This window comes from Chaetura pelagica, unplaced genomic scaffold (assembly GCF_000747805.2).
Source record: "Chaetura pelagica isolate M959 unplaced genomic scaffold, ChaPel_1.0 scaffold28, whole genome shotgun sequence".
Taxonomy (NCBI): Eukaryota; Metazoa; Chordata; class Aves; order Apodiformes; family Apodidae; genus Chaetura; species Chaetura pelagica.
This window is the reverse complement of record NW_009954303.1, coordinates 1,658,187-1,679,441: the sequence shown is the minus strand read 5'-3', so window position 1 is coordinate 1,679,441 and position 21,255 is coordinate 1,658,187. Positions and strand designations below refer to the sequence as shown.

The window sequence follows — 21,255 nt, the reverse complement described above, 5'->3', positions numbered from 1 at the left end:
CTGGGGGGAAGGAGGGAGAGAAACTGGGAACAAAGTGATTTGGGCCCGGGAAGAAGGGAGGGGTAGGATAACATGTGTAAGCTCTGCCCTTTGTGTTGTCTGTGTCCTGTGTGTGTTTGATTAGTGTGAAATTAAATTATTATTTTTTCCCCAAGTTGAGTCTGTTTTGACTGGGACCTTAATCGGTGAAGAACCCTCCTTGTCCTTTGGCTCAACCCATGAGCTTCTAGTTGGCCTTTGTCCTCCTCACCCCAGAGTGTGTGTGGAGGGAGCTGAGTCAGTGGCCAAGGGGCTCCTTTGTTGCCGTGTTGGGCCCAAACCACACCAGAACTAGATGGTCTTTAAGGTCCCTTCCAACCCAAAGCATTCTGTGATAAAACATTTGCAGTCCAATGTTCAGGTGCTAGATCAATAAATGGTATTATTTTGATACAGAACCTTATTCTACTTGGTCTTTAGTTTTTCACAATAAATGTGAAGACAATCAAGAACAGGGTGTTGGAGAAGGTCATGTCAGAGCTGCACCATTTATTTTTTTTTTTTCCCATTAACTGTTTGAACCTGTTCCTGTTTCCCTCTTTCTCTCTTCTTTCCCCAAACAGAGCTAGAAATGAACTTTGTATGTAAAGAATAATCTATCATGCACATGCAGAAAGGAGTAATTTGTTAGCATCAGCCTGGTGATAGAGGGGAAGCACTTAGGAAGGGAAAAACTTAAATTGCCAAAACACTTGCCTGAGAAGCCTTGTACATGTGCATTTTCCTGGGATTTGCCCCTGTCTGATTCCTTATGTCTGTAATTCTAATCTCATTTCCAGTGGAATGGGTGAGAACGAGTGTTGTCTTTATGCAGCATAAACTTCCTGTGGTTTGCACAGATCCATCTCTGTAATGTTGGACTTACTTGAACAAGCCTTGAATATAGATGTCTTGTGGAGTTACCTTTTCTATTTTACAACACTGATTCCTTATTGTCTTTTCCTTTACAGCTAGAACATATTCAGAAACACATATGGTATATGTAAGTAACATTTTTTACATTCACTTTTGCATGCATTCATTATTGGTTCTATTACAAGAGCAGATCTTCTAGTGATCTCTGAAGAGAGAAACTGGAGTTTGGAAGCAGCTTTTGCATAGGTGAAGAAAGGGGCAGAGGAAGGCATCTATGTGAGGGTTTTTTACCCTTTGCTATTAAAATAATTTCATATCTATATATATAAAGCAAGGAACTTTTTATACAGTGGCTAACAATTGTTTGAAACAAGATCTCCAGTCCAGCGACTTGGGTGTTAATACCTGCAAATGATCAGCTGAAAACTGCCAACTGACAGCTACATTTAGTTTGCTGTCCAAGTGCTATAGGCAAACCTTTGTAGGATCTTCTCGAACAAGAAAGCTTTCATATGTTCTTTCTCGGTGTCTTGGCTTTTCTCTGAAGTAGAAACAAAAAATGCTGATATTGATAAGAAAGCAGATGTGAACAAGAGCTTTTCTTTCTCATAATTCCTAAACCATCGAGCTAAGAGGCTGCTTCTGACCTTTTAACCTGTTGCTTGAGAGTACTTCTCTGACTTGATTAAAAGCAGCAATATTGACAGCGAAACAGGTCTGTGAGAAAAGTATGCACCTGTCCAGTGGTTTGGGTATAAGGAAGATTAATTGCTTTTAAAAGTGACTTTGCACTTTGTGTAGCCTTAATACTATTTCAAGAAACTTAACTAAATAACATTTTTTATATTGATGATAACCTAATAAAACTAAGGAGAATACTTCACATATTAAATAAGAAAACAATGCTTTGATACGTGTTTCTTGGAGCAAGCATAACTACAGGTTCCCCAGGTGAGTAATAAGTTCTGCCTTCATAACTGAGGATGATAGGAGCCTGATGATTTAAACCTGTCACCAGAGGGGAAAGCAAAGCCTCTGTTTGATTTGTTTTGTTTTCTCTAATTCTGTCTTTTGAACAATGTTCCCTTCTGGATTTATCTGACTTCAGTAGGACCTGAGGGCATTCAACAATTTGTTGAGTAACATTTATTTTTTTTATTTCACCTGAAATGGTGGCAGCACTCTGCACATGGCTTTTTCATGATCTCTACGGTTACCATGTGATGTGGCACCTTTTTAAACCAAAAGACTGTAGTGTTTGCTGCAGGTGATTTTTTTTTTAACTCCCATGAATAAATGTAGGAGAAACAGAGAAGGGAAATATCTAATTGGAATAATCTTTGAAATACCCCCTCTATAATGTCTTATTGGCAGTTCCAGAAGTAATTGCTGTTTACATTAGATTGGACAGCTGATACCCTTTGTTTCTTCATGGGCTGAAATCAATTGACTTTCTCTGTGCTTTGATCAGAACTGGAACAGGAAAGAAAGTGGTGTGTCATTTTTCACTTGCATTATCATTCTGGCACTCCCCAGGTTACTTGTCTGGAAGTTTTCACTAGCCAAAGGACTGTTGTCCAAGGCTCACATGTACAATTTAGGCAGGTGTTACTTCATTGCTTTATTCTCGAATTAGAAGCTGGAAACTTTTTTATTTGCAGACACAAGTATTTGAAACACTTTCATGTCCTTCCCAATGAAGCTCAGACTCTTTGATGACTGACACAGTAAAAAAGTTTTTACCCCAATGGAAATAGCATCTGGTGCTGTTTGTAGGAGTAGAAACTGAGTTTTGCAAAGGCACGTCTCCCCAAACTCCCAATGTACTCAACACAGAGAGAGAAAGGTTATTCCTGAAGTCCATTCAGATTGCCTAAAAGGAATTTTCTCCTCAAAATAGCTTTTTTAATGAGTCTCTTTCTCCTTTTCCTTACACTGGCCATGACTTGACCTGACTAAGTTAAGTTCCTTTGGCTAAATTTAGTCTGTGAATAACCCTGCCACCTCCAAAACTAAACTGCTTTCATCTGGTGATGTTTCGCAACCACTTTGCATTAATTTTGCCTGGAAATAGTGATGCTGACAGAGAAGGAGGGGTTATAATTGTTTTCTTCTATTACTGTTTTGCTCACATCTTTCCTTTTTTCTGTTTTTAATGTAATATTTTATGTAAAATCTTCATTTGTTGCTATATATAGGTAACTGACCTGAGAGTTGTGCTCAAAACATATAAGTGATTTCACTTAATTCTTCAAATAAATACTAAGGCTACTATAAAACTGAGGAAAAGATTTAATTGCAGAGCAGGCAGACAGAGAATGAGGTCTTGAAAGTTGAACTCATGATTCACAAGCCTAAAAAAAGGAAAAAAGAAACCAAAAAGAAACCTTTCATCACCAACCTCCAGTTCTTCTTGCTCTCCCACCCAAATTAACTCAGTGAGGTTTTTTAAATCTTTTTGAATTAAAATAATTTATTTTTACTTCAAGCACAGGTTAGCATAAATCAGCAAATAAACAGGAGTGATTTTCACACTTTTTTAGTAAAGCAAGAAGGCATATAAAATTAGGTATTATGGCAAATGCAAGTTATTGCCCAAATTGTGAAGGTACCCAATTTACTAAAATCAGAAGAAGAATAACTGTTCTGGTTTTGCTTTTCTTTGCACTGTTACAAATGTGCCTCTTGGTGAGATTCACAAGGGAATTTCATGAATTGACGGAAAAAATCCACCTTGGTCTGGAATCACAGGTGTTGTATGCACCAATCATCAGAAAAGAGGCTGGATTTTAAAGTAGCAATTACAGTCATGCAGGCCTTTATAAAATATATGTGATTTGGAATACGCAACGTGTGATGATGCTTCATGTCAATGTGGGCTGATATGCATCATATTCGTGACTCTCTGTGAGACTCAGAATGGAACAGGCAACACAGTCACGCCAGTCACATCCCAGACCCAGTGATTTTCGTTTTCAGAAGCACTGAAAATGTGTTGCCAAATGATGAGGTGCCTCTTTGCAGGTTCTGCATGTACCTGATGAGGAGGTGTGAAAATTCCTGACCAGGTCTGAGGCTGACCAGGTGCAAGGCATAAGGGAGCACCACTTGTCAGTGGATGTCAAGCTCTGCTCTCTAGAAATGACTTCCATGCTGATTGATAGAAATGAAGCTTGCAGGTGATATTCTGCTACAGACCAGTGTGACTTGTAGGAAACCCAGAATGTCTGGAAAACAGTAATTTGTTTTAATCTTTTTAAATTAACCTCATAACATCTGCTTGTGACACAATTAATGATTAATTAAGTCAATACTTTTTAAAAGTGAAATGCAGATCATTAAAAACCAAAAACACTCAGCTGCTGTCCATCCTGCAATAATATGTCTTAATGACAAGGTCATCACTGGCTTTAGTAGTGCAAGTTTATGATCTAGTAATTCCTGTTGCCCACTGAGAGCAAGATCCTGATCCTAAAAGATAGCAATAGCTACCTCTTTAAGACAGGACACTCAAGTAACAAGGTATTGAACATCGATTTTGGAATCTAGCCCTTAAATTTAGGACCATGGTGTTATTGCAGAAGACATGGACACTTGACCCATGTAATGCACACCACAATCTGACTCCTTGACATGTACCCAGGAAGGGTCTGAGCACATTTTCACTGCTTCAAGAGAAGATAAAATTATAATTTCTGACAAGTCTTTCTGCAAGTCATGTCCCACAAACATGTTTAACAGAGCAAGTGCCTCACAACTTCATTTCTACTTGCTTAAAATATATTACAAGTAGTATCCAGCAATCTCCTGTGATTGAGGTGTAGCAGGTAACTGTCCAGTCGTGGCAGCAGAGCCCTGGCTGCAATGACTTAGCATTGCCTTCATGCCTTGGAGGAGATACTCTGCATTGGCTCTCTTTTTGGTATACTGCCTGAGACCTTGATCTTATGCATATGATCCTACCAGAGTTGCTTTCTAACCCAAGAAAAATAGGGGCATTTGAACTGGTGCTCCTTTTTCTGTGTAGATACTTGAGTAGCTCATCTAGCATTATTTATAACATTATATAGCATTTTAAGCTACGTGAAGAATTTCACAAGGTGTGTTCACCTTATTTCTGCCAGCATTAAAAGAAAGAATCTCTAATGCAGTGTAAATATTCCTGATTCCTATTACTCACCTTGGGAGCCTACACTGAATAGTCATACGTTTACTTTACATAAAAGAAAGGACACACAGTAGGAAAGCCTCAGCATTGGAACTCAACCTCAACTTTCCTACACAGAGTATCTCATCCAAGGAGTATGGAAACTCTGGACATTGCACAAAGCATTCACTGAGAAATACTGAGGATTCAGGGTAGACAGTTTCTCCAGCCAAAATACCACCACTGTCAAACCCACCTCTTTGGGTGGCTAGAGTTTACCAAAGTTGGCTCCTTGCCTACCTAAACAAAATTGAAGTATATTCAACTTGCCTGCAATATATATCATTCGGTTGGTTATAGATACCCTGACACCTTGACCTATTTCTTACAGTGAGGGCTTTTAATTGTGACAATAATAAATATGTCCTGAATCTAGTGAATGGGATGAGATAACTATGCAGACATCTTGTCCTAACTGCTTTTAAAAGAGTAATATGCTCTCCCACTAATGGTGTATTCCTCTGTCTGCCACTGACCTCCGTCTTCACACTTGGGCCACAGTTTTCAAATTAGCACAGCTGAAGAGGCTGTCATATTTGGGTGTGTAAATAAACAGCCTGGTTTCCCCAAAAACCCTTTAAAGTGTGTCAAGTGCAGACCTGAACACTGAGGTCTCTTAATCACATTGGAAGCTTTAAAGAAAGAAACTGTTGCAACACTGGTTGCAATCAGAGTTGGTGAAAAACAGTGATAGCATGTTCACAGCTCTTTCTTTGAAAGAAAATCATTCAGCTTGTACTCCTCAGCCTGATCGCCTGAGGTCTGGCCTGCTGATGAGACAGCATCTCTAAAACCACATAGTGTTCTATAAATGTTTGGCATTAGGACACCGAACAGCTGTTTAAATGATGAGTGCACTGGTAAGTGAAGTTCCTACTGCCTTTCTGACTGAGTGCAGACATTTCTTGCTAAAGACTGAAATCCACCAGATGCTGGTCACTCTTAGCCTTCACGGCAGTTTCTTCTGAAAATAATATCTGTCTGGTTGCAAGCTCTGGTCTGTCAGTGGGAATTTAACAAGCTATTTCCATCTGTTGCTGCAGGCTGTGTTTCAGAGTATGGGTTTGTTTGTGACTCATGTTTCTTTTCTCTCCTTCCTTCCCTGCCCCTTTTCTCCCTCTCATCTTCTTTCCTCTGCAGAGGGGGTAAGAATGAGCCAGAACCAGAGCAACCAATCCCTCGAAAGGTGCAGATTCGTTCTCTCCCTTCCTTGGAGGATATTGATCCAGACGTGTTAGATAGCATGCATTCTTTAGGCTGCTTCCGTGACCGAAATAAACTCTTACAGGACTTGTTGTCAGAAGAGTAAGCACTTGCTCAGTCTTCATATCAGTTGGGTATCCACAGGCTGGGAGGCTTATAAACCTGGGGAGAGGTAGAGATTGTGAGCACTGAGCCTTTTGTGCATTGTATGTCAGAAGCTCACAGCCTCACAAACAACAGAGGCATGATGCTGTCTCTTCCCTTGCTGTCAGGCAAGGTCACTTCATGAAAAGATGGGCCATGCAGTCCTGATGGGGAAGTATCATTGCTGTTATCTGTGTTAGATATGCCTTTGTTGGCAGGTTTTTGTTTATTTCAAGCTTACGCTTGACAGTTGCTCTGTTTTCTGAGATGTTAAGAGGGAAATGTAATGAAAAGAGCACTTACAGGCTCAGGAGATGTGTCTTGCTGCCACTCTTGTTTTGGACTTTCTGTGGACACGTTACTTCCTCTGTCCTGTCCTTGTCTGTTCTATGTGTGTAACATGGGAATCATATTTCCTTTTCTCACTAGCTGCTTGTTGGAGACAGCAAGGTTCTTAAAAGCTTTGTGGGCTAAGTAAATAACTGGCAGGTGCCTGACCATTTCCAGCTTATTTAGAATAGCTGTTACTTTTTTTTTGATGAGAGGACTTCCTCCACATGTGGATGGTTTTTCCTTTACAAATTTAAAAATAATTAATTTATTTTTTCTTCTTTTTTTTTTTTTTTTTCAGAGAAAACCAAGAGAAAATGATTTATTTTCTTCTGCTTGACCGGAAGGAGAGGTATCCCAGTCATGAAGATGAGGATCTTCCCCCTAGAAATGAAATAGGTACTACAGATATGACCTCTGTCACTATGAACCCATCTCAACTAGTTTCTCTTCACCTTTTTTTTTTTCTTTTTCCCCTAATATATGCCCATACCCTAACATCACTGCCAGCTTCCTACTGAAATCACAGAATCACAGAATGTTAGGGTTTGGAGTGGACCTCTTGAGGTCGTCAAGCCCAACCCCCTGCCAGAGCAGGACCACCTAGGGCAGCTCACACCAATATGCATGCAAATGGATCTTGAAAGTCTCCAGAGAAGGAGACTCCACAACCTCTCTGGGCAGCCTGTTCCAGTGCTCTGTAACCCTTATAAGTAAAGAAGTTTTTCCTCACATTGAGGTGGAACTGCCTGTGCTCTAGCTTGCATCCCTTGTCCTATCACGGGGCACGACTGAAAAGAGATTGGCCTCTCCTTCTTGACACCCAACCTTCAGATATTTATATACATTAATAAGATCCCCCCTCTTCTCTAGACTAAACAGCCCCAAGTCTCAGCCTTTCCTCATAGCCCTCCATTGGACTCTCATAAATTCCTGTCCCTCGTGAACTGGGGAGCCCAGAACTGGACACAGTACTCCAGGTTGGGTCTCACTAGGGCAGAATAGCAGGGTAGAATAACCTACCTCGACCTTCTGGACACACTCTCCTTAATGCATTCCCAGGATACCACTGGCCTTCTTGGTCACAAGGACATATTGCTGTCCCATGGATAGCTCGTGATCTACCAGGACTCCAAGGTCCTTCTCCATGGAGTTGCTTTCTAGCAGATCAGCTAGATCTGTAGTCTGTACTGGTGCGTGTTGTTGTTCCTCCCCAGGTGCAGGACTCTGCAGAACCTGCACCCCAGGTGCAGAGTTCTGCAGAACTCTGCAGGTTCTCTGAGAGAACCTCATTAGGTTCCTCTTTGCCCAGCTCTTCAATCTGTCCAGATCTTGCTGAATGGCTGCACAGCCCTCAGGTGTATCTGCCAACCCTCCCAGTTTTGTATCACCAGCAAACTTGCTGAGGATGCACTTTGTTCCATTATCTAGGTCGTTGATGAAGATGTCAAACAGGACTGGAGCCAGCACTGATCCCCAGGGAACTCCACTCTGCACCACTGATCACTACCCTCTGGGCTTTTTTGTTCAGCCAGTTCTCAATCCATCTCACTTTCCATCCTTCTACCCCACACTTCCTGAGCTTTCTCACAAGGATGTTATGGGAGACAGTGTCAGAAACCTTGCTAAGGTCAAGGTAGATGACATCCACTGCTCTCCCTATGCCTACCCGTTCTGTCACACCATCATAGAAGGCTATCAGATTAGTCAAACATGATTTCCCCTTGGTGTATCAATGGTGGCTACTCCTGATAAACTTATCTTTCATGTGTTTAGAGATGACCTCTAGAATGAGCTGCTCCATCATTTTTCTAGGGGTGGAGGTGAGGCTGACTGGTCTGTAGTTTCCTCGATCTTCCTTTTTGCCCTTTTTGAATGATGCAGACCATTGGTGAGAATTCTCAGCCTGAAACAGGCAAGTCTGTTCCCTGGTTAAACTAGAATTATTCCTTTTTTGGGACATGTCTGTCTCACAGTTCAGAAACATCCACTTTGGTCTTAAACTCAATCTTAAAAAATATTATGTGGACCCACAAGCTGGCTCTGTGCAAGCAGATGAGGTTTAAAAGCAGTTGAGTCTAGTGGCAGAATTTTCTATTTACTAATCTACATGCAGTTTTGCAGAAATGCTGCTTCTGGACTTGAGCAAGTAAGACTGTAGGGATGCATCCCTATGAAGTTCTATATTTACAGTCTCTTTTCAGCAAGCAAATACATAAACTCTTGAAAGTATTAATAATATCACTTGCCTGTTTATAGTACCTACATAAAACTTCTATGTTTTTAGACCATCTTAGAAAGATGTAAAAAGCTTAATATGCAGTAAGATTATATACCTTATAAAGCTCTTGTGATACCACTTTATTCCTGCAGAATTGGCTATTAGTCTTTTTAGGATGCTACTAATTGCCAAGGATCTCACTAATCTGACTACAGGAAAAATGTTTCCTGAGTAGCTTACTGTAGAAGTGACCCCTGCTTTGCAAAGTGGCAAAAGTTTAACTAATAAGGATCAGTCACTTCTATAAATGACCTTAAATAGCATTGTTACATAGTAGAAGTGTGGGTTTTAGGTATTGTACTTAAGCACTTTGAAGACTGGCTTTCACTGGAAAGCCAGGAATCTCCCAAACCTACAGGGTAGTGGAATACTGAACTGTAAGTTTGTTAATACTCTGTTGAATTATTACCTTATCCAAGTTCCAGGCTCCAGATCCATAATTTTGGAAGGAAATACTTTTTTTGGGAGAAGAGGTGGAAATTCTTAGTCAACATAGTCATTTTTAAACGTACCTGGATGGAGCTCCAGAGAGCATGGTAGCAGAGGTCCAAATGAACATGAGTATATTTGCCAACTGCAGGTCCTGTGGTGAAAAGGCCCTTGCTCAGTGCAGTTTGTCATCTAGCACTTTACTAATCAGCTTTTGACTCAAAAAGATTATCCTGCTGTGTAAGAATACCATCATCTTGCTTTAGAAACAAATCTTTTGTCATAAGAAGCAAGGTGACTTCAGAATCTTCATATCCAGCATGTAAATCCATACAGAAATATGCCTTGAATATATCATACATCTCTATTCCACATGCCAAAATATTTTCATGGTTTGAGCTGAAATGGTATTCTCCACTCTTGTGTATTTTTTTGTGCAAGGAGAGAAAAAGTTCCTCAACAGGGCAACACTACTCTGAATGTATCCTTGTGCCTCGCTGGCACACAGAAGATTGGTTGAGCAGTATATTTTCAGTATTGTTTGCAGATTGCATTTCATCTTCCACAGGGGGTTTCCACCTCCCCTGTTCACAGCAGTATCTCTGAGAACATGGGGCAAGGTTTAATTAAGAGCAGTCATGCTTCTGATTAATATCTCATCATTAAGCATTAGCAATGGCTTAGCTCAAAGAAGAGCAGAGAACGAGCAACAGATTTAATAATTGCAACTTGAAGAAACTACATTCATGAGAGTTGTGCATTGCCTGAGCTCTTGCCAAAAAAAAACGTACAAAATTGCAACTCAGAGTATTTTGATGTTGCCTCTTCCTTGGCATGTTAGGTCTCCAGAAGGATGGATGCAGGTGACAGTATGGCCAGCTCAGACTAACATTGTCTTCTGATGTCCCTTTTGTCTGTTTCTGCTATATGACTCTTAAAGGGCCAGGGAAGGGCCACCTTCACCATCTTTTGAATCCAGCCCCATTTTCTTAACCTGTAAACAGAAATGTTAAACTTCTCAGTAAAATTAATGAGTGTCAACTAATGTCTCCTTAATGAAAAAGATTTTGTGGGGTGGAGCTTCTTAATAAGCCAACAGCCATAAACTGACTACTGTCCTTCTGTCAAGAATTCTTTCTGATGTCTGCGCAAAACACTGTTATTAAAGTTTTTAGCTAATTCCTCTTCAAATTTCTTCTTTGTTATCTTTTAATGTCCACTATATTTGGCCTGTAACTTTTGTGTCACTCAGCTGAATTTCCATTTGCTAGTCTTCAGTTTTCAACATGCTTGGATCAAATTGCCTTTTAAAAGATCTGTTCATAAAATGTTTTTCTTGCTTTTTTCCATCTTTCTGGTTTAGACTTTTGTTGCTAACTAACATTAATGCAGTCTGAGCTTACTGATCTCCACTATTTTGACATTAGCTGCCTTCTTCATCTTCTTTCTTCCTTCTTTTTTCCTTTATTTTAAACTGCACTCTTCCACCTTCCTTTCTAATGTCTAATATTCCTCTGCAAAACTTGTATCCACTCTCTGTTGTAGATACCAAATATAATTACATTGTCATTATGTGTCTTGGCTCTATTCCTATGTCTTGATGCCAGCAGTAGTCCTGTGAGATGAATCTTTTATTTTTCTTTTAACTTGTTTGAAGAAGTAGGAGTTTGGAATGTGTAAACCTTGTCCCAGCTTACTTTTGACCACGTACATGTGTGCAGCTAAAGTCACTCCACCTAACTGCTTTATTAGGTTTATGTCCCTTTGTTTTTCCCTGAACTTTATGCACTATTTACTTTTCCTAAACTGGAGATCATTGCCCCTGTTAGTATTTTCTGATAACTTTTTATTACTGGACATAGTTTGAAATGGAGTGAGCTACAACTGCATTTGTTCTAATGAATTTTTAACAGGAACATTATTACTAGTAATGCAAAGAATACTTGGTTGTACATTAGCGGGGTTAGTTGTTATCACTATCCCATTTCCATTTGAGCCGTCTTTGCTCATGCTTGTTGTTTCAAGAATAAGCCCTGCCTTAAAGGGGTCTTAAAATATTACATGAGAGAGAGAATTAACAAGCACATAGATAGGGGGTGTGAGCAGGGCAGAATAGTAAAAATAGTACCATCAGACTAGGCAATAGAGGTAGAATTGTCAACTGTGGTATTTCTGGTGTTATAAAAGGAATCCTGGCAGAGGAAGAAGCCTTAGAGTCTGGGCACTGCTTTCTAAAATCAGGGGTGAAGGATGCTTTTTTTTACAGGTGGTCACTGTCCACTAAAATAAAAAAAAAAAAAGACTTGTCTGTACAGAGAGACAGAGAACTGAAGTAGCCCAACTGAAGAAAAGAAAGGAAAGAAAATCCTTCTGTATTTTTTTCTGCTTCTCTCCTTTTTTCTGTTTTGATGCCATGAGAGACACTAGTGATGAAATAGCTCAGCAGGTTTGCATTTGGTTCTGTGCCTCACCACGATGTTATGTGTGGTTTGGCCAAGTCACCTTCTAGAAATGTAGTTTGGTATCTATCTAAAGACTTTCCAGTTTAGGTGTTCCTCTGAACCTCAGTTAAGGTTTGTCAGGACCTTTAGCAATGAATTGCCTTTATGTAGCTCATTCTTATAATTCAGTTTTTCACTCTGCAAAGTTAAAGTAGCACTTCAATACCTCATAAAAATGTTACAATAAAAAGTGCAAAGCACTTCAGTTGCTATCATAGTAAAAGCTGTATGATGACCTCTGAGATAAACTTCAGTAGCTTTCATCTCAGGTAGACAAGTGTCTTTTAATTTGTAGTGCTGAAGGAGAAAAACTATAAAGCAGTGGAGAAAATCTGAAATGTAATCTTAGAGATGCAAAAAAGGGTATGTTTTCAGAAGAGAATGCAATTCTGAGTTCAAAGTGCATGCATATCCCTGTGTCACATTTAATCTAGGTAGTGGGGACATCAAAGACAAGCTTTAGCAACCTGAGTATGTACAAAGGATCCCTCAATGGCTTATACTCTGGCTAAGAGCTTGTGCTTATAGCCCATGCTGACATCTGGTTATTACTATTACCAGCTTTCAAAGGTAATTTCTGCAAGCTATGCTATAGTTATACCTTTATTTTACAGTCCTCCTACATTCACAGCAGTAGCAGTGCTCCTTCCCTCTGTTTATGGATTAGAACTTCATTCTTATGTTTGCAGATTTGGAGGATGAGAGAAACTGCAAACGTTCACCTCCATGATGAAGATATCTGTCTCTGTAGGGGAGGTGTGAAAGTGAGATTGTGGAGAGAGGATTTAACCAATCTGTGGAGGTAAATCACAGCCGAATTCAGCTGACAGTGTTTTCTTTTCATAAAGATCCCCCCAGGAAGCGTGTGGACTCCCCAATGCTGAACAGGCATGGGAAGCGGCGGCCAGAAAGGAAGTCGATGGAGGTTCTCAGTGTGACAGATGGTGGCTCCCCAGTCCCTGCTCGCAGAGCTATTGAAATGGCACAACATGGACAGAGGTGGGTCTCTCCTTCACCCAGGAGTCTTGCCTGCCTGGGTTTTCTACCTCCTTTATGTTATATATGTAAAGGAGCTGTGGAGCCTTTGTGTTTGCATCACCACTCATTAGAACTTCGAAGCACATCTGCAAGATGATTTGGCAGCCAGCAGCACTTATGCACACAGGACCAGAAGTCTTGCCAGGGGTTAAGGTTCTGCATGCTTGCAGCTATTGCTCAGGAAAATGCCATGTCCTCTGGGCAAGATTCATCGCACCTCTTTTTAATTGTCAAGAGCATAGGTATTCAGTCTAAGCTTGTGATACAGCCTCTCACTCTAGGTAATGGGGACAGACAAGTGCTTTGGAAGGTCTCAGGTATATATGACCTCTGTTCCAACAGTCTTGGATGGGATAAATTGCCCTCTCGTTGTTCCTCTCTGTCTCCATAGTCTACAAAAGGAATTTAGATTACTATCTTGGATTAGGGGCCTAGCTTCTGGGCACCCAAAGTTAAATGAGATGGACCCCACCTTCCATGTAATCCGAACAGCTTTGATCTGGAAAGCTCTATCCTTCTGTAGATGCCCTAAAATATGCTGTCAGAGCCAGCATGCATCTGACCCACATAAATTACCACAGAATCACAAAGTCATTTTAGTTGGAAAGACCTTGAAGATCATTGAGTCCAGCCATTAACCCAACTTTACTGAGTTCAGCACTAAACCATGTCCCGCCTACCATGTGCCTGTAAAGTGATGGAATATGTCTAATTTTGCCTCTTTTCTATCAAAGAAAGTGTCAGTCTTATGGAGAAACAGCAGAGGAAAATGGTGTCACCTCAAGGCAGGTTCTAAGACAGCAAGTGAACAGTGAAAGAACACTTAAGTAAAGCAGGGAAGTTGTTTCCTCAGTCCCTACGACTAGCCTAAGAGAAACACATGCATTTGGATTCACTCCTGCAGAAATCAATCAATATTAAAAAACACTTCACATATATGTATGCTGATGATGCTGTAACTTCTGTTTCAGCTTTATGACATGATTTTATTGTTCAGCTGTTAAGATCTGCTCAACAAGAGCCTGCTGTGCTCAGAAACTCCCATTGCTGGTGGAGAACTGAGTGAAGAATGTGAAATAATTTAATATCCAGAGGCCCCTAGAATTGCTGGAAAGTTTGGCTGACAATTGTTATGGTTCTGTCTGCAGTGAAGAAAACTTGGTAATTTCCAGAATCTGCTAGGAATTACTTCAGACTGGATATGTGGCCTTGAGATGCACTGACATAAACATTTTTCACTGTAGGTTGGAAACCTGTCTTGAGTGTATGATTTGCTTTGATGTGAGGTCTAGGCAAAGAAAGTGTTCAGAACAGGGTGTGCTCAGTATTCCTCATAGGCTTCAAAGTAATAAGGATGAACACAACACTGACAGTTTCTAACTATTCAGCTTGCAGTGGTTAATCTGGTACCCAGTAGATGCATGGGCCACGAAGCTCTCAGAGCCAGACGTGAATCACGTTCCCTCACCCCAAGGCTGCCTGTGAGTTGCTGTACTCTGCAGCTATTTACAGTAAGCATCCAACTTGGCAGAACAAATAGGAACTGTTGGGTTCATCCTGGAGTTTTCTGAGAGCTGAAATCTTCTCTTCCAGCTCTCAGCTTTGACTTCAGATTAAGAAGTCTGAAGAGGCAAAGCTGTCTCTTGCTATCCATAGCATTTCTTTTGCTTTTAAATGTCTCACTCTGTTCTGCACATGAGGAAATGATTGAAGATAAAAAGGTCTGAGGTGAGTTTAGAACAGAGCCATATCCAGGCTTACATATCAGTAAAGAAGGGCTTTGGCTTAAGGAGGAAGTGAAACCTGCCAGGCACAAAAGAAATACAGGGCAATGCATATCACAACTCAAAGCTGGACATAAAGGTGTGATTAAGGGTGGAAAAGGGGATGTAATAACACCATGATGGATGGTGGGCTTAGTGTTTGTTTTGGAAGGGATTAAAGGGAAGATGTAATTTTACTCCATGTGTGAGCTTCCATAATTCATACCATCCACATTCACAGATGACAACAGCACATTCTGTGTTGCTGGCAGCACAGTCATTTATAACATGAACTGGCTTCATAAACGAACACCACTGCATGGGGATTATCTGGGGACAATGTATTTCTGATGGGGCACCATCTGTCAGAACAGTCAGTAAAAAAATGACAAGTGTTTCCACCAAGAGTGGGGGATTTTTAATGGCTAGTCACATATATTCCATGAAATGACCACTGAGAGTGGATACAGCAGTAGGGATTAGATCCCAGCAGTGGATACTTTTTTATGAACAACAGTTTTTTGTCGCAACAGATGACTATTCTGTGCTTTTTATCCTAGGAAGACAGGGAGGTGGACCAGGGAAACAGATCTTCTGCTTAGGCACAGATGACCTGTGTAAACATTTGGACACACTCAGCCATTGCATTCTTTCTTGAGCTGGCAGAGATACTCTTCTGACCAATGGGCAGAACACACCCATGTGTCTTGTGATTTAGTCCTGTTGTCCTCTTGCCTGGTAGTAAACAGATGTTTGCTTGCATAAAGGCAATTTATGTTATAACCTCTGGTCGATGTGTTTGTGTGATAAACTGTGCTTTTGGGAACCACATGGGGACCCTACAAGTGTCTGGTTTTGACTTTTTTAAGGGCATATCTTTCCATCAAGATTTGAAACTGGGCAGCCTTCAACCCTACAGGCTGAGATAATATTAAGTGAAAAACATAGTCCTTCAGTGACTGAGTTTTGAATACTGGAGGAGGGGAACTTAGCACAAAGGCTGCTTGTTGAACTTACAGACTCCTGGAAATACTTGATATGACCTCTCCAAATGTTCTTCAATGGGTCTTTATATATGGCAAAGTTAGTATGATGCATGCAGACTAGCCACCCTAAAACTGGTTACTAAGTTTGGTTAATTCTTGTTTTGCCCTACTAGTTGTTAACTAAACAGGCTCATAATTACATCTTAATTGCTTCTGCTGTTGAGGTATCCACACTACTTAGACTATCTGATATTTCATTGCAAAACAGAAGAGGTAGAATCTGAGCTTAGTTCAACACCAGCTAATTTGTCCCCTGTGCCAAAATCACATAGACTAGGAATAGTTTCTTGGGAGCTAGAATCCCTCAGGGGTATGCCAGAAATTTTCTGCAGCTCTGCTGTAAGAGTCCAAAACCTGTTCTAAAATGGGCTTCATTAACTATTCATTTTCTTCTGGTTATTGAAGTGGATAGCTTGCATGAAAGATGAGCTAACAAAAGGAAGCAGTGTTCTGTGAATCAATGAAACATATTACCAGTGAAACATATTACAAAGAGTTTCTCCTTTAGGAAAGCATAGGGAATTTTGCTTCTAAGCTTCAGGGATTCAGACCCAAGATGGTAAAGAAGGCCATTTCTCTATACACTGAATATAGGGAAGAGAGTTGGGAGTAAGTGGTAATGGACCCTACAAATTAGAATGCAAAATGGATTACTATTCCTCTAAGAGGCTTTATGGCCTGATTTTAACCTTTTCCCAGTTTGTGCTTAGTATTGAGGTCTTCTAGAGAAGTCTGAATAATGAGCTCTTTGCAATTGTTGCCCTCAGGCATGTTCTATTTTCCCTGGACAATGTGACAAATTAGATGGTACCTGGGTTTTCAGTTGGATAAAGGAGAGCAGTATGTACGGGGGGAGTCATCCTAGACCTCAGAAATCAGGGGAATATAATGAAATTCAGCACTGTGTAGTCTTCAGCCATAGCTGGAAAGCAAAATAAAGGTTTTTCAAAGCATTGCTTAAAAACGGGAGGATGGGATGGGGGTCTGGGTGTCCAGAATTGCTTCAGGTGACTCTCTTTTATAAATGTCCACACTAGTAACTCTGTTTTCTCGCTTTGTTCCTGCCATAGTAAAACAATGTTCAGTAAAAGCCTGGATATCTCTGAAGCCAATCCCAAATTCAACAAAGAAGAAAGGTATAAACACTGAAAATATGTTCCTCTCCTCTACCTCACTGCTGAGACCTTAAAGATGCAGTACTTACCTTCTCCGTGTGGGGACACAGCTATTATCTCTTTAGAGAGAAACGAAGAGGGTGGGATATTTACAGCCCCACATGACCTGTATTTTCGGACAGTGCCATTCATTTGAGGCTATCCCCAATGCAGCTTGTCATCAAACCAACGTTTTCCCCACTAAAATTTCATCCTATTACTACTTCTGGTTCTGTTCTGCCATGAGTGAGGTTGACCAGGGTAGAAAACATATTTGGTAAGTCTGGTTTGCAAAGTATTGAAACAGAAAACACGAGGAAATCCCAGAGCGCTCCATTCACAGCACTAAGAACAACACTGACAACTGAGTCACTGACAACAATGGTAGGAAACTTTGGTAATCCTGTCTGACAGAGCTAAATGCTACATGCCTGTAGGTTATAACCAAACTCCTTCAGACTACCCTGGATGCACCAGGCAGCACAAGAGGAAAAGGAGGTCAAAGAGTTTTTAGAGGGTGTTTCCAATCTAGCAGTTCAAGTGAGAGATGGTGAATAACAAAAAGGGTAACTCCCAACTGTGAATAGAGGCAAGATAAAAGACCTGCAGGCCAACTTTGGGAAGTTTAAGTGGACTCATGTGTGTCCATGAACAAAACAAAATAATATAATTTTTGGAGGAAAGTTTTTAGTGCACATATTGTTCCTAAAATTTCAATCTCAGAGGATAGTATTTTTTCTCTAATGTTAGAAGCTGGCATCCCAAGGGATAATTCTTCATCAAAATGTAATCCTTATACATTTTGGACAAACAATTAGCTTACCCAAAGGTTAGGAGTGTTCCATATGATTATAAAAGAGGGAAGCAGGGAAGCATTGTGTTCCTTACAGGAACCTATGGACCTAGGAAGCCACTCTTCTTTCCATTTCCATTTTTAATAGAAACCTTTATATTTGAAGATAAATGTAGCCTTTAAGCCTCAAGAGTCTTGTAGGATGTGTGAGGGACAGCCCGTGGTTTGGCCTTTTGCAGGCTGAGGCAGTCCTTTTTGCACAGTGTTTCAAGTCTGGAACTTGGCACAATGAAGAACATTGTTCATCTGTAGGAGACATAGAGCCTCACATGGTATGGAAAGCAACTTCTTTAAGATGCTAAGACAGGAGCAAGCATTGGACCTGAAATATTAGAAAGTTTCACATCCATGAGGAAGTAGTGGTTATACAGTGGATGGACTTTCCTTGACTGTTACTGTAGACATGGAAATTCCTGTTCCTTTCTCTGATTCCTCCTCTACATAAATCTCGTTCTTGAATACGTGGTGTGTGCATTAAAAGTTAGTCTGAAACTACTTTGAAGAGAAGCTGTTCCACAGTAATCAGAAGTGATGCCCACTAAGAGAAGTGCAGAAATTTTAGCTGTGACAGAAGGATCTTTCATCAGATGTTCCCAGTACTGTTGTGCCTCTGTCCTTCTCTAGCAACTGTTCCAGCTGTGTTAGTAGCAAAGAAAATGACCGTTCAGCAACCAGTGGGGAAATTTCTTAAATGCAGATGGGCATTTCTTGTCTCCTCTCAAAGGTGACATTTTTCAGAATAGAGGAGGAGGAAGTTAGAGCACTGCATGAGGATTACACAGGGTCCTTCTCATTGAAGGACCAGGCTGATTTTTAAAGGATCACATTCACTGAGGTCTTGCCTCACTCCCACCTCTAAGAATTAGGATGAAGGACCTCAGTGGATGGGAAGGTGAGAGGATCGGGATCCTGGATCAGTGCACAGCCACATGAAAGGAAGGAACAGGCAGCAAAGAGAACCCCAACAAAATGGGGCCAACTGATCATGGTCGCCATTAAATTTTTGCCCAGTGTTTAATTATCCAACTTTATGATGTCTTTTTTAAAGGAATACTGCATCTTTAAGGGTCCCTTCCCTCTAGATGCACTTGGTTGTCTTAGTAGCTGAGGCCACTGTCCCTTTCTTTTTCTTTCTTTCTGACTTTCTATTTCACCCCCTCTTTCAGTGCTTCTCTTCTTCTGTATCTGGGTTGCTGCAGCTCCGTAGTTCACTTGCTTCAGTATTGTAGGGAATGCACATGTCTGCGCTTCTGGGTATTCTGGGATTGTTCATTTTTTTTAAACCTCATTTCCCTTTTCCTTTCCCCTATTGTCAATTCGCTTTCCATTCCCTTTGTTAACCTCTTCAGTGCCTTCCCTGTTGGGAAAATGACTTGAAAGAAAAGTTAATCAGCCTTCTTGCACCCATTCTATTTACATGTTAATATTCTGCATGTGTGCACATGAGTGTATTTTCTATATAAATATACACAAACGTTCCAATATACAATGGGTGTCAATTTGTCTTCTCAGTTACATCACTGTAGATAGATTTGTATGGGTACAACTGAGGACAGTGCTTGTCCATAAATATATACATATATGTATGTGTATGTATATGAATTAGATCTTACCCAAATTTTCACTCCAGGCAAAAATACAAATGGAGTGTCACTCAAACACATGAAAAAGAACTGACTGTAATGCTTCTTTCCACTTCTCTATCAATGTGTAGCACAACAGCTTTTTCTTTCTGTTCTAACTATGTTTAATTTTAACTTTTCTCAATACTGCCTTGTGTTGCCCAGCCCAGCATTTGCAGTGTTGATGTAACTGGAAGCATGGCTAGTTGCACTGAGCAGTAAACTGTGAAATCTACGGGGCATATATTAAATTTGGCATTTCTGCTGGTGACCATCTTGTGGAGAATGAATTTTCCTCACCCAGCCAGAGGTAACTGGCAGCTTGGGAGCCTGTTACTGAAAATTGAGAAAATAAGAGAGAGAAAGAGACAGAGAGGGAAAAAAAGCACTCCATCTGACTAGAAAATAATTTGGATAACACACTGGTTTTTATTATTACATTTCTAATCTAATATTTGTTAATGTGAAAAGGTGGTGATACTTTCCTGAATTTGCTTACCTGCACCCCAGAAAACTTAGTAACCTGACTATTCTTTTAAAACTTGAATGCTTTGGTTAGTAGTGAAAAATTCAGAATACTGAAGTTTTTTATTGTTGCTAGGCTTCAAAGTCAACACGCCAGAGATTCATTCTGCTTTTAGAGCTGCTATTTCAGGCTCTTTTTGGCACAGCATTGATTTATTCTCCGTTCACATTTGAAAGATTTTCTTTGCAACCTTTGAGACCCAGTGACTGAATTTATTTTAAATGAAAAATGAGATCCTGGAGCACAAGATGGCTTCCACAGAGATAAGTGCCAGGTTGCTGAGGCAGTACGTTCTAGCTGATCTGAATTCCTGACTAGAAGTCCATCATGACTAATAAGCCAGTACCAAACAGATTCACAGCTTGAGCTACAATCTTGTACCCTGGGCTCCCAAGCTGGCTCAGAAATGCATGCTTTAATAACCAATATGTTTCACAGTTCATTCGTGACAAAAAAAGTACTTCTTACCAGGCCAGCCTGGGGGACAGAGGGACACTACACTGAGCAAGCTGGGGACAAAAAGGAAAAAAATGTCCTTGATAACAGTCTGGCATAACTGCGCCTTGCGCAAGAGGGAAAAAAGAAATGAAGTATGAACCCCTTTGCTCTGCTGACTGCTTTATTTGGGATTTGGCTGGGAATTTTTTGTACAGTCTTAGAATGTCACTCTCCATAATCCCCAGTGCCAAAGTTGGATGTGTCTGCAAGATTTTGAGCAGGACAAAAGCTCTTTTCTGGTGAATGAAACTGTCCCCCTAGTGTTCCTGGTCTCAGAAGACATAGGCACTGGTGGCAATAATTATGACCGTTTAGTCTTCCGAACAGTATTTCACTCTGCTTTTCCTACTCTTCTTTCCACCTGCCTCCACATCCCTCTCTTTTTCTTTCTCTCTCTCCTTTTCTCTTCATTTTCCCATTCCAAGGATGGCGAGTGCTGATCCGTTGGGGTAAGCTCTAGTTTTGGATTATTCCTGTTGCGGTACCTGTTGTATCTTGTAGAGAAACTTATCGTTTGCACTTTATAAATACAACCCAGGCTGATATACTTCAGTGAATGAGGCTTCACAGTAGGGAGAGAGAGAAAGAGAGATGTGGGAAGAAGCATTTTTGGTGCTTTTGTGTGTGTTTGTGTGGTTTTATGTTGTAGTCTCACTCCATGTGATTTATTTTTGGGTTCTTTTTTGTTCTCTTGTTTGTCTCTATATTTCAATGTCTGTGGGCACAGAGAACTATTCTCAGACACTGTGCAGGTACCAGGACATCA

The 21,255-nt window shown here is 40.5% G+C and overlaps 1 protein-coding gene across 3 annotated transcripts in view; it reads left to right on the top strand.

Moving 5' to 3' along the window:
- The window catches only part of BRSK2 (BR serine/threonine kinase 2), a 320,793-nt gene that overhangs the window by 258,232 nt on the left and 41,306 nt on the right, over positions 1-21,255 (top strand). For all 3 annotated transcript variants that reach the window (XM_010003894.1, XM_010003893.1, XM_010003892.1), the window contains exons 9-12: positions 990-1,021; positions 6,242-6,406; positions 7,080-7,177; positions 12,838-12,988. In XM_010003894.1, coding sequence (XP_010002196.1) covers positions 990-1,021; positions 6,242-6,406; positions 7,080-7,177; positions 12,838-12,988 — 446 coding nt within the window. The remainder of the gene's footprint in view (positions 1-989; positions 1,022-6,241; positions 6,407-7,079; positions 7,178-12,837; positions 12,989-21,255) is intronic.